We start from the raw sequence: 12398 nt of genomic DNA on the forward strand, positions 1-12398 counted from the left end.
AGAGACTAACAGTATTGTTTGAACTGTATTATTGTTAGTCTATTGCACGTATAAGCTATGCATGATTGAGAAAGTGGGATTCTCAAATGACGTACTGGAACACACACTGTTTTTTCGTTTTATTTCTCCAAAGAAAAAGGTTGACATTAAGATCGCAGTTAACGGGGTTGGGCATGCAGTTAACGGGGTTGGGCATGCAGTTGTCCCCAAGACCAATTAATCTAGAAATTATTAGATGGCTAATGGCGAACTGATCACGGATAACTGCCCGAAATACAAATGGTTACCTCACGTGGCTTGCACCCCCCCCCCTCCTGACAAAAAGCGTTAGCTATGGCACTACACATACCAGCAGGAGTGTATCAACTCCTGATACCAGTGCATCATATATTACTGCAAATCAAAAACTCAATATTTCTAGTCGAGCATACACACAAGCAATACTGGGTAATTTAGTATATACATCGAATCGCTTTACTAAGTAATTCTGTTAGGCCCACAATCGGTTTTGTGGAACCTAGGAATTTTTATGACACACAAACTGTTTGAGGCGGCTAAAAGTTTTTTGGGTCCACAAACAGTTTGTGGTGACTAACAAATTTTTTGATCCACGAACTGTTTGTGGTGGCTAAGAATTTTTTGGTCTGCAAACTGTTTGTGTTGGCTAAAAAAAAATTGCGTCCACAAACTGTTTGTGGTGGCTAACAATTTTGGGGTTAACAAACTGTTTGTGGTGGCATTGTTTCTATTTCCTCTTGTGTGTAACGTACATGCACAGAGACTTTGTTTTAATAATAAAATGATGGAAAATAAACACAAATTCAATTTCCTAACAGCGTATTTTAATAATGTTTATCTATTCTCTATCACCTCTAATAATTATATAGTATCAATTAAGTTAACACTGTTCAAATGCTCTCCTACAAGTCTTACAACACAGAATCTCACTGAACCCACGCCACCGTGCACAAACTCACATGATATCAGGAGTCTATCAATATAATTATTGATAGACTCCTGATGATATGGAGTGATAGAAAGGGGGTAAAAAGGAAACGAGAGAGAAATAGAAAGAAGAAACAGAGATATCTTTCGATGAGTTTGTGCCCGTGATGACTAATAATGAGGTTACTTGTTCTGCTATGTAATGGGATAAAATAAATCGACTGTATTGGGTGAACGAATATTTCCTCGACCAATAACACGAATGGTCACATCGTAACTGAAAACGTGCGGGCGTGCGGGCGTGTGCACGTACACGTGCGTGCGTGCGTGCGCGTACACGTGCGTGCTTTTCCACCTTTCAATACAGGTTGCTACGTACGCTGGCGTTATGACACGTGACCACTATTTTGTGCGATATTTTGTGGTTGCATTATTTAGGCTGGTTATCGTGTGTGGCAATAACATGCACATGGAGATGGGTGCATGGATGGCTACTGGTAATTTAAAACGAATTCTTTCAATGTATGGGCCCTATTCGACTGCGCGACTGTTTTTCAGACACAAATGTGGTGTCGGTTATTAAATTTGCAATATTTGGTAAATTTGGTAAATTTGGAAACATGACAAAACTCTCATGGTGCACAGCTGAATTACATGGCTACCTAGCTTTAATAGTGCCACTCGGCCGAAAACGGTCGAAATACTATTTTTCAGCTCCTGAAATTCAATTCTTAAGTATAGGATCCTATGGAGGATTTAATAATAATAGTGGTCTGCTCTCTTATAGCTATGCGCACTTTATAATTATTTTTCACGCGAGATGGCGCCATAGAGTCATATTTTAACAAAATATTTTCAAGTGTCATTGGATGTTGGCGATCACTACCTATCCCAGTGTGCAACGCACGAGCGAGTAACAGTATGGCTGATTCTGCGTGTGATTTTATTGTAGGGAAATTCTTTCAAGTTTCCCGAAATGATCGCAAAGGTGAAGTCAAAGGTAATTTCTTACTAATAAATTTAAAGGTCGTACACCAATAAAATTGTAGCGTGTTACCGGGGACATGACCCATCTAACCAGTGCTATACTATCTGGGACCCGTTGCCAGAAACAAAATTAGTCTTAATAGTAATAATACTCTTACTCTTACTCTTAGTCTTAGTCTTATTCTAATTCTGAATCTTATTTCTTAACACTAACAGTGACACTACTGTAGTACTGTCACTACACAGGCACTTGGAGCGTTTCAATAAAATATAATGCTAAATAAATACGAGATCTATTTACTACCAAAGTGTTAATGTTTCTATACTCTCTTTCACCTATTATTGCCGACAATTTCCTGTAAATGCCGTCCAAATGCTCATCTACAACAAACGGTTACAGTCCTATATAGACCGAAGGTCCGATAGACCGAAGGCCCGATAGACCGAAGGTTTATTCGAATACGCAGTGGTTACACGTCCGGAATCGGTCGCCTAGCCTCCAGGCTACGCATCCGGACATCCACTGATGCCGTATTCGAACGTGACCCCTGCACATCTACCGATGCCACTATAAATCATATGATGCCACTATAAACCATTTATATGCCCTAACCCTAACTCTAACCCTAACCCTAACCCTAATCCTAACCCTAACTCTAACTCTAACCCTAACTCTAACTCTAACCCTTTGCAATATTCGATCTATTGGACCTTCGGTCTATCAGACCTTCGGTCTATAGGGCTGCCCCCCAGCAAACACTGGCTGCTGCCATTGCTGCCGCTGCACACTGACACATAAATATATAGCAGGTAAGAAAGCGTGCGCCAGGAATTCGCTCGACGCTCGCTGCATTTCACAGGATTACAACACAAATACTCAACCTTTCGACTTCATCTTTGCTGCTAATTGACGAACAGTGTTTACTTGTTGTAGAAATATTATGTCTCAGTTCGAAACAGATCTGTGTCACGCAAAATCACGAATGAAATCATGAAATTCTCGCGATTGCTAGCACTGCGCACGTGATGTTAATGAATTTCGGAATCTGGAGACCCCTACCGGCCGTATTCGCGACGTCAAAGTTGGAGCCGTCTATGGTATCTATAGCTACGCCCTACTGGCGGCTTTGACGGGGCTCACATGGGAGGCGGAAAGCAGCGTTGTTGTTTCCCAAAATGCAGTGCGCCGCCTTTAGCCATGTACTTAAGTTCATTAACATCACGTGCGCAGTGCTAGCGATCGCGAGAATTTCATGATTTCATTCGTGATTTTGCGTGACACAGCTCTGTTTTGAACTGAGACATAATATTTCTACAACAAGTAAACACTGTTCTTCAATTAGCAGCAAAGATGGAGTCGGAAGGTTGAGTATTTGTGTTGTAATCATGTGAAATGCAGCGAGCGTCGAGCGAATTCCTGGCGCACGCTTTCTTACCTGCTATATATTTATGTGTCAGTGTGCAGCGGCAGCAATGGCGGCACCCAGTGTTTGTTGTAGATGAGCATTTGGACGGCATTTACAGGAAATTGTCGGCAATAATACGTGAAAGAGAGTGTATAGAAACATTAAGGCTTTGGTAGTAAAAAGATTTCGTATTTATTTAGCTTTATATTTTATTGAAACGCTCCAAGTGCCTGTGTGTCACTAGGCCCTAACAGTAACAGTCAATAACATTAAGATTCCATTCGTAAACCGTTGACAGAAACATCGCAAAGTTACGAGAATGAAAAATCTTCGAAAATATCCTCTTAACATTACGAGAGCCCAGACCCTCTCGTAACTATAATTAATATTAAGATGAAAATAACACATTTAGACTAAGAGTTACAAATCTCTAATCTATAAGAGTTAAGAATTACAATTATAGCAGGGTGCGAAATTAACGGGAGTCCGGAGTTAAATACTCCCTGATTTATTGTTGGACTCCCTGATTTGACATAGGGGCCTATGCAGGAGTTCGTGTGACTCCCTGAAAATTCTGCTATACTAACTAGTTCGTTCCAGAGCACGGCCTCGCGGAATTACAGTATTTTTTCAGCTAATGTCCAAAGAAAATTTTGGCAGATGTGCTACTGCATGAATCTTAAAAATAAGCACATGCATTATTGTTAATATCTTTAATTTTGAACCTCAGGCTGCGGACTCCTTCATTTTGCTGCGGACTCCCTCTTTTTGAGGGTAGGGAGTCATTTGGACTCCTGTGTTCAAAAGTTAATTTTTACCCCTGTATAGTGATATTATATTTTATATTAATGAGTAATATATGTTTTTCTTGAAAAACACGTCAAAAACATTAATTATCTACTGATCGTAAAACAAAACAAAACATTTACAAATGATGTATGGCATTTGTTCTCTCGTTTTAAATACTTTGACACTGACAGGGGCGTAGCTATACGGTGAAATGGATGTGCACTGACACAGGCGGGGGGTCTGGGAAATTTTTGAATTCCGCCCCCCAGAAAATTGTGAAAATGTAGATCACAGGAGATAGTATTTGAGGCACTTTTGAGTAAATGTACAGCCTTCATTCTGACTATGACAATTATCTTTTTAGTAGAACTATTCTCTTCATGAGCAACAAAATGTGATCACAAAAGATCACTATAACTAATGTAATTTTCGTTTTATTATCAAGACATGATAAACTAACGCAGATTCTTAAACTCTTTCTTTCTCTCTCTCCATCTCTGTGTGCGTGCGTGCGTGCGAGTGAGCGTATGCATATGCGTGTGCGTGTGGGCGCGTGTGTGTGCTCAAACACACACATCACTCATTGCACATCACGGCATTGTTTAAGTCGCGTTCATTATTCAATGTGTAGGGGTGACCACCGCTGGGATGAAGGCGACAGCAAAACTCTTTGTTGGAATTGTGAAAAAGCTGCAAAAGGGTTGTAACCTGCTTTGCCACTCAATTATATAATTGAATCCATGCATCAGGTGACGTTTTGTACAGCCGCGCGACTATGTAAAATTATTGTTAGTCCAACAGAGGGGGTTATATGTAGCTAGCCACCCAATCCCCCCCCCCCTAATTCCACCACTGATGTAGTTTGGGAGTAGAGATGTAGAAAGTTTGGACGTAAGTCGTAAGTGTTATCTTAGCATTAACATTAGCATTAACTTTACCATGTTTCTGACAACGGCTCCCGGACTCTGGAGTGAATAATAAGGAAGTGGCTCGAGGTACGTCAGCTGTCGTTCGTTGAAGCCCCTTTTTGGCATTTGTTTGAGGGTTAAGGCAATTATTTGCGATCGTCTTATGTAGAGTTTACAATAATGTTCATTTTTATACCTAGGCTAATCCGAGAGTTTTCTAGCTCATCAAAACTCTCAAATCGTGAATTTATTTCCCAAGGCATTATTTCGAAATCTGCCGCCATCTTTATTTCGTTTGTATGAAAGTGAATGGACTGCCGTAGCTCCAGCCTCGTAAATTGGAGATACGGCTGCCGTACCTCCAGGTATTGTCTAATATTAATAACAAATTATGCCTGGTCACTGGTGTGGTGGCATTGTCATTGCCTATTGGTGGCGTACTAGTACTAACTTGAATTCCTTCATCCACGAAATTGATCCTATGTACAGGTGTATTCTAAAATAAATACACTTATTCACCCAACTATCTCAAGTACGAGATAAATTTAAAGCACTAACTAAATCGTACACCATCGCATGTCAAAAAACAACATTGCAATAAGATACTATTACTATCAGTTGATCAGTAGTTGGAATAAGCTCTAGAACTATAGCCCTTGGTCCTGCCACAGGGCCATAGCACAAAGTATGTTGAATATGGGCAACGAAACTGCTCCCACTGCTCCCACGAGGAACGGATCACAGAAAAAACGAGGGCAGCCCATGTGGGTTAGGGGTAGTGATGTCACGATCATCGATTATACTCGATCATCGGTTGAACAGTGGCTCAAACCAAGCGCTTGGTTATCAAAATCCATAATCGATTTCATCGGGAAAAAAAAAATCGAAATAAATGTAAAACTTGAACAAGAAAACTTGGAAAAGTGATGAGAATCAGATATATCATCGCTACTATACAAGTTATCCTTTATTAACATACATGCATTATACACACAGTAGTAAACAGTGCAAAACAAACAGTAAACAGGGCTAAACAGGCACATACATGCACACACGTACATGCACACGACGTTACGCACACGCAGGCATTCAACACCCTGAGTAACCGATCATCGGTTACTTGGGTCCAACCGATGATCGATTACGAAATTACAACCGATTGACAACACTCGTTAGGGTGTGGGTTATAGCACGGGCGCTGATACAAGGTTGACAGGCAACATGTTTATGTTTAGAAAAGTCCCAATTCACCCCCATGCATGAGTAATGGGCTGCCCCGTGTTTTTGCCTACATTTCGGATGACGTTACCCACGTACGCGAGCATTTGAACAGAATTTGCAAGCAGTGGTAAGAATTTAAGGAATAAATGAATAAATGCGTGGTATAAAGTTGTGAAACTTCAAATAGTTAGGTAAGGGGTCCATAAGTGTTTAAAAGCCTGATCATTTTGCGTTCTGTGAGCCGTTCCTCGTGGGAGCAGAGGGAGCAGTTTCGTTGCCCATATTCAACATAGTTTGTGCTATAGCCCTGTGGCAGAGCGAAGGGCTGTAGTTCTAGAGTTACAGTTGGCCGTCACACACACGTTACCACCAATCAGAACACTCTTTCTGTACCATTACGTCTTACAAATATGGACGAATAGAATTAGGATGGTGAGTGACAGTCGCCGAGACAATATATTACCAGTAATTACATAATCTACAGGTTACCTGGTATAATTCGAATTGTATAAATATTAGAGATAAATTGGCGCACAATTATAACTGCGATTTGCTACATCACTGAAATCAATGTCTGTCCATCTAGGCAAGACGTTTCCTGAGCCAAGAAGCGGTCATCGATGTGTAGCGAATGACATCTACCTGTACGCCTTCGGAGGTTTTAACTCAGCATTTGCGGGTCGGCGCAACAATGAGGAGTCCTACTATCCGCTCTTGAGAGAGGTTAATGTATATATAGGTGTTGGCACTGCCAACTTCCATTCTGTTGAATTGAGCGTAAATGCAATGTTTCACCGCATGTGGGTGCCAAATAGTTTCTGTTTATTCATTTGTAATAGTAAATAAAATGAATATATTCCCATAATTACTTGTAAACGTGTGTTTAAGTCCATGTTTACTGCTTTTTACAAACAGTTATGGCGGTTTAACATTGTACGAAAGTCATGGGAAAAGCTCAGTACTGGAGTTGACATGCCTTGGGAAGTGGCTTCACATTGTGGTATGTAGAATACGCATTTATAATATAAATGTCAAATATATATGTAATCAAAAGCAAGGCATAGCTATATTGAAGAAATATATCTATCATTTGTACTTAAGTTATGTGATGTGCATTCATGTTTGTCTATCGATTTCATTAAACAATTACTTTAATATAAGTTAATATATTTCCTTGGTCACTGTCTGGAGAAGAGGATATTAGAATTTTTACTTGTTTTGTTTTTTTAAAACAAAAGGCCATAAAGCTGTATTTATATACATATATGCACATTCATCAGAGACTGCATGTGACACATATATAATATAAGTATGAAAATAAAAATTTATCTCAGTTAGATTCAAAATCAGTTATGAATGCTTACAACGACGAAATGTTCGTCCATCTCTCCGATAGACTTCCTCAGGTCTGATGTTTCCAGGTAGATGGCAGCACTGGAAACGAAGTTGGAACCTGGTCACTTTCGGGCGGCCGCCAGTCTGCGGTTCTCTCGAGCAGGTGCAGTTCTGAGGATATTGTCATATATATGGGATAGGTGGTACGAGCCCTCATCTCTATTCATTGTAGCCAGTTCTCTTCGAATACGTATCGCTTCTCTTCTCTGTCTGCACATCAGAATAGATTCTTTCGACACTACAGTGGCCTCTTTCCAGTTCGGCAGATGGTTTTGGTCGACCATGTGGTCAGTTATGGCAGACTTATGCTGTTGTCCTGATGTGGACGCACGAGCCGCTCGTGTGCTGGTTCCTTTTGTATGGGTATTGACATCAGTCATGTGTTATTTTAATTGTGTTCCAAATTCCCTGCCCGTTTCCCCTATGTACACGCTATCACAATTCCCTGCCTGTTTCCCCTATGTACACGCTATCACAATTCGAGCAAGCGATGCGGTACACACAGCCTGTTGTATTTTTGATGTACTGGAAATAGTAGAATATTCCTGATGGTCTTATGGGGTTTAAATGCTGATAAATCTTATGGGGTTTAAATGCTGATAAATCTTATGGGGTTTAAATGCTGATAAATCTTATGGGGTTTAAATGCTGATAAATCTTATGGGGTTTAAATGCTGATAAAGTCTTATGGGTATTAGATGCTGAATAAATCTTAATGGGGTTTAAATGCTGATAAAATCTTATGGGGTTTAAATGCTGATAAATCTTATGTGGGTTTAAAATGCTGATAAATTCTTAATGGGGTTTAAAATGCTGATAAATCTTATGGGGTTAAATGCTGATAAATCTATGGGGTTTTTAAATGCTGATGAAATCTTTCGCCACAGTGTAAGTATTACATGAACTTATTTTGGATCTAACTGAGATAACTTTATTTTCATCGTGAACTATAGAGATCCGATGAAATTATCAATCGAATAATAATTATGGATATTCTGACAGTAAGTGGCCTAGCTATAAGTGATGGCTGACATGTAAGTGCTAGCTATAAGTATGGCTGACTATGTAAGTAAGTGGGCATAGCAAAGTATGCTGACAATGTAAGTGGGCCTAAGCATAAAGTATGGCTGAACATGTAAGTAAGTGGCATAGCTATGAATGATGGCTGAGCATGTAAGTGGACTAGCTATAAGATGCGCTGACAGTAAGTGGCCTAGGCTGATAAGCTAGTGGTGACATGTAAGTGGCCTATGCTATAAGATTATGGCTGACGATGTAAAGTGGCCTAGCTATAAGTAGGCTGACATGTAAGTGGCCTAGCTATAAGTCATTTATCAGTCGCTCCCTATCCTTACGAGGCTTATAAACCACTTGCAATTTTAAATATAAGTGACATATAAGTTTCTTTCGAAAGTATAAGTGACATATAGGTCACTTATAATTGACATACATTTGACATGGCGACATACACATCACATATAAGTGACAGATAAGTACATTTAGTAAGGGTTTCATTACAGCACACCACAGTAAAGTGAACTGACTTTCAATTTGTAGTGCATGAGTCATGTACTGCCAGTGTGCTTGTACCACCTATAACGTGCAGATGAACTACATTATTGCTGGGTAATGTTAGAGGAAATGGTGTAAAAATGAAGACGGTGTTAAAGAATTTATTTCAAAATCTGAAAAAATATAGCGAAATGTAGTCTCACCTCACAGCGGATATATATGAATGATTACACCAACTTTAAAAACACTAAGAATTTATGTAGTTATGGCATAGAAAATTGGATTTGAATACATCGTATTACCATAGCATATTTGATTATAGCGATAATTAATTTGCAAATGGCACCTTAGTGCACCAACAAGTTACAAATGCACCCATAGTGCACCTAATTCAAACAACAGGGCATCTGATTCTGTGTAGTTTAACTACTCTTTTTCTATTTTTAAATTGGCCGATATCTCGCATATATCGCGAGATAGTCCGAGATTCACAAGAAATGGCGGCGATAATCTAAAGGAGTAATCAAAATTTTAATCGTGCATGTTTTGGAGAATATCACTAAGTACGAAGGTTCTAAGACATTTTATCGTTACTCTAGACAGTTGCTGTTACTCAAGCAATAACTGTAAGTGTCGTAAATGTGGGGAAAACCTCAGACTGGTTGGAAATTATGTTAGAAATAAATGCTTTATAAAGGATACTCTCCACGTTTTGCACGGGTATTGCTCTAATGAAGATTAAACGTTTATTGATGATTGCACCGAATCAATCACACGTTTTATTTATAGAGGAGATATATCTCTATGCTCAAGCCAAAAAATTTCATGAAATTTCCAGCACCTAATTATGATACCAGACAAATTTGGAATTTTTATGTAAAAATGGTATTTTGGATATTTCTCAATTACCACAGTGTGAGGAAGCAAAATTTTCATCACAGGTTAAGCACAATATGTACCAAAATAGCGCATCAGGATTTTTCTTTAGGTGTCATATTTATTGTGAAAAATGACAAAAACTGCTTTAAAATCAAGTTGTGTGTTAGAATTGAAAATTTTTGCGAATAAAGAGGCATAACTCATAAATTACGGCAATTAATAACAATCCCTGATGCTCTTTTTTGCAGCAATATGTTACCATTAAAACGAGTGTACAATTAAATTATTCGGAGTTGTAATCACAGAGAAATATCCATTTACACATCGGCTACTATGTCAGAAAGCGAAACGGAGAAATCAGCGTTTTTCTATTTTTCACAATGATCGACCGCCTGTGTGCAAAATGGGTAAACGTATGTGAAATATCTACTGTTAGTACTTACTGCGACATATCCATGACTAACTGACACCACTAAATTGGTAAAATGTTCCATGCACCTTGAGAAATAGTGAGAAATTACGAGGTTACCATCGCAATTTAATGCAAAACGCGCAAACACAGCCCATTGCCTGACGTCACTAAGCTATATGTCAACAAATGTGTGCCTAATGTAAGGTGTGTAGCGAGGTGAAAGAACTATTTTGGGCAGCGGGGGATAGTTCACCTATCACTGGCAGATGACAGCTGTAGAAGGGTTGATGCTGAATGATACTGGCTTAAATGATAATGATTATATTAGTGAATATCGTGAAAATGCTGGTTGTATCATGTCTCTGACGTCATCATGACGTCAGCCGCGGCTCACTACATGTGTACGCGGGCAATCAGAACACTCTGACAGTTCACATGTACCGTTATATGGAGAAATGAGCATGTACAGAGGTGGCACATAGTGTTAGCCATTGAATAAAGTTGAAAATGAAAAATCGGTAAAATTTTGCGTAAAACCTTGAGAGTAACCTTAATTATTCTTCGTGAACTTCTGTTGTTTGTTCTTCAGCGCTTCTGGTTGCAAACAGATTAATAGTGTTTGGTGGGACTGGCATTCCGTTTGGCAAAGTTAGCAGCAATCTGGTTCACGTCTGTGATCTGAAGAAGGTGAAGTGGCAAGTTCTGGACACCACAGGTGCACTGCCACTTAAGGGATATGGACAGGTGAGTAGGCAGTCACTTATGCTAGCGAACACTTTACTATCACCATTGACTTACATCCAGTGCATTTCTATGCAATGATTTTGTCACGGAGAGCCAATATGCTTTCAAATAGTTATACACCTAGATGACATGATCCTGTACTGGAGTTCTAAGATGATTGAGAAGCTGGTGAGATACGGGAATGTTTTATAATCTGTCTGCTGCACTGCTGAGGTGACAGCATGGGACAGATTAGCAGAAGCTATTTACCTCCTCTCAACAGAGTTGGAGGAGGTTATGTGATCGGTCTCGTGTGTTCGCGCGATCGATATTAGCGCGTCGAGTCAGCGAGCCAGCCAGCCAGCAGCAGGCCAGTCAGTCAGCAGCAGGCCAGCAGCAAGCGGCGAGCCAGCTCGTAACACATACATGTTACATGGGGCGTATGGCGTATGTCGCTGGCGGAGGTATGCACTCTCTGTGAGTGCCCTCTGTCTAGTTGTTATTGTGGCTTGTGCCCACACCAGTTTGTAATGCTTTGTCAGTGTGTAACCAATTAATGTGAGGGATGGCAGTATAGCGGGGACCCAGGTCAGTGTAAGGTTGGCAATCATTACTCACTTGCATGGTTGTAAGCACACTAGAATGACAACATGACATCAACCATCTGTTAAAATATCCACATCACAAAAAACCACAAATTTCCCTAGGAAGATATTTTGCTAATTATACCCAACAGTGTTTCCCCTGGCCTAAAAGGTCTGTGAGGTGGTAATTTTTTTGGGTGTGTTTGCGCGTTTTGAGGTCCTAGCAAAGCGAGCACTGCAGGTAGCTAGGGGGGTCCGGGGGCATGCCCTCCAGAATGTTTTTGAAAAAATGGTGCAATTTGGTGCATTCTAAGCTATTTTAGAGCATTATAAGCACTGTTCTATGGAAGAACATTGATTTTTGTCAGCGAGGCGGTGTTATGGACAAAGTTCTGTGTGGCGGCTGAGAATTTGAAAGAGGCAGCCCGCCTCGCTCGTGTCAATGCAGGGGAAACACTGTATATATATATTGATGAAATACCATAATTGTGCTGCTATCAAGTGTCATGAGTTTTTTGTGTTATGCATATCATAAAACGTGATTATGTGCGTGCACTACTTACACGACTACATACATACATACATACATACATACATACATACATACATACATACATACATACATACATACATACAT

The 12398-nt window shown here is 39.8% G+C and overlaps 1 protein-coding gene across 1 annotated transcript in view; it reads left to right on the forward strand.

The window, feature by feature from the left end:
- Positions 1–1859: 1859 nt before the first annotated feature.
- LOC106814955 (kelch domain-containing protein 10-like) overlaps positions 1860–12398 on the forward strand; it is a gene marked incomplete at its 3' end in the record, with an annotated part of 14121 nt that continues 3582 nt past the window's right edge. Inside the window, 4 exon segments of the mRNA XM_014819348.1 lie at positions 1860–1945; positions 6843–6979; positions 7172–7256; positions 11044–11198. Coding sequence (XP_014674834.1) covers positions 1867–1945; positions 6843–6979; positions 7172–7256; positions 11044–11198 — 456 coding nt within the window.

The sequence above is a fragment of the Priapulus caudatus genome, unplaced genomic scaffold, assembly GCF_000485595.1.
Source record: "Priapulus caudatus unplaced genomic scaffold, Priapulus_caudatus-5.0.1 Scaffold1012, whole genome shotgun sequence".
NCBI classification, from domain to species: domain Eukaryota; kingdom Metazoa; phylum Priapulida; class Priapulimorpha; order Priapulimorphida; family Priapulidae; genus Priapulus; species Priapulus caudatus.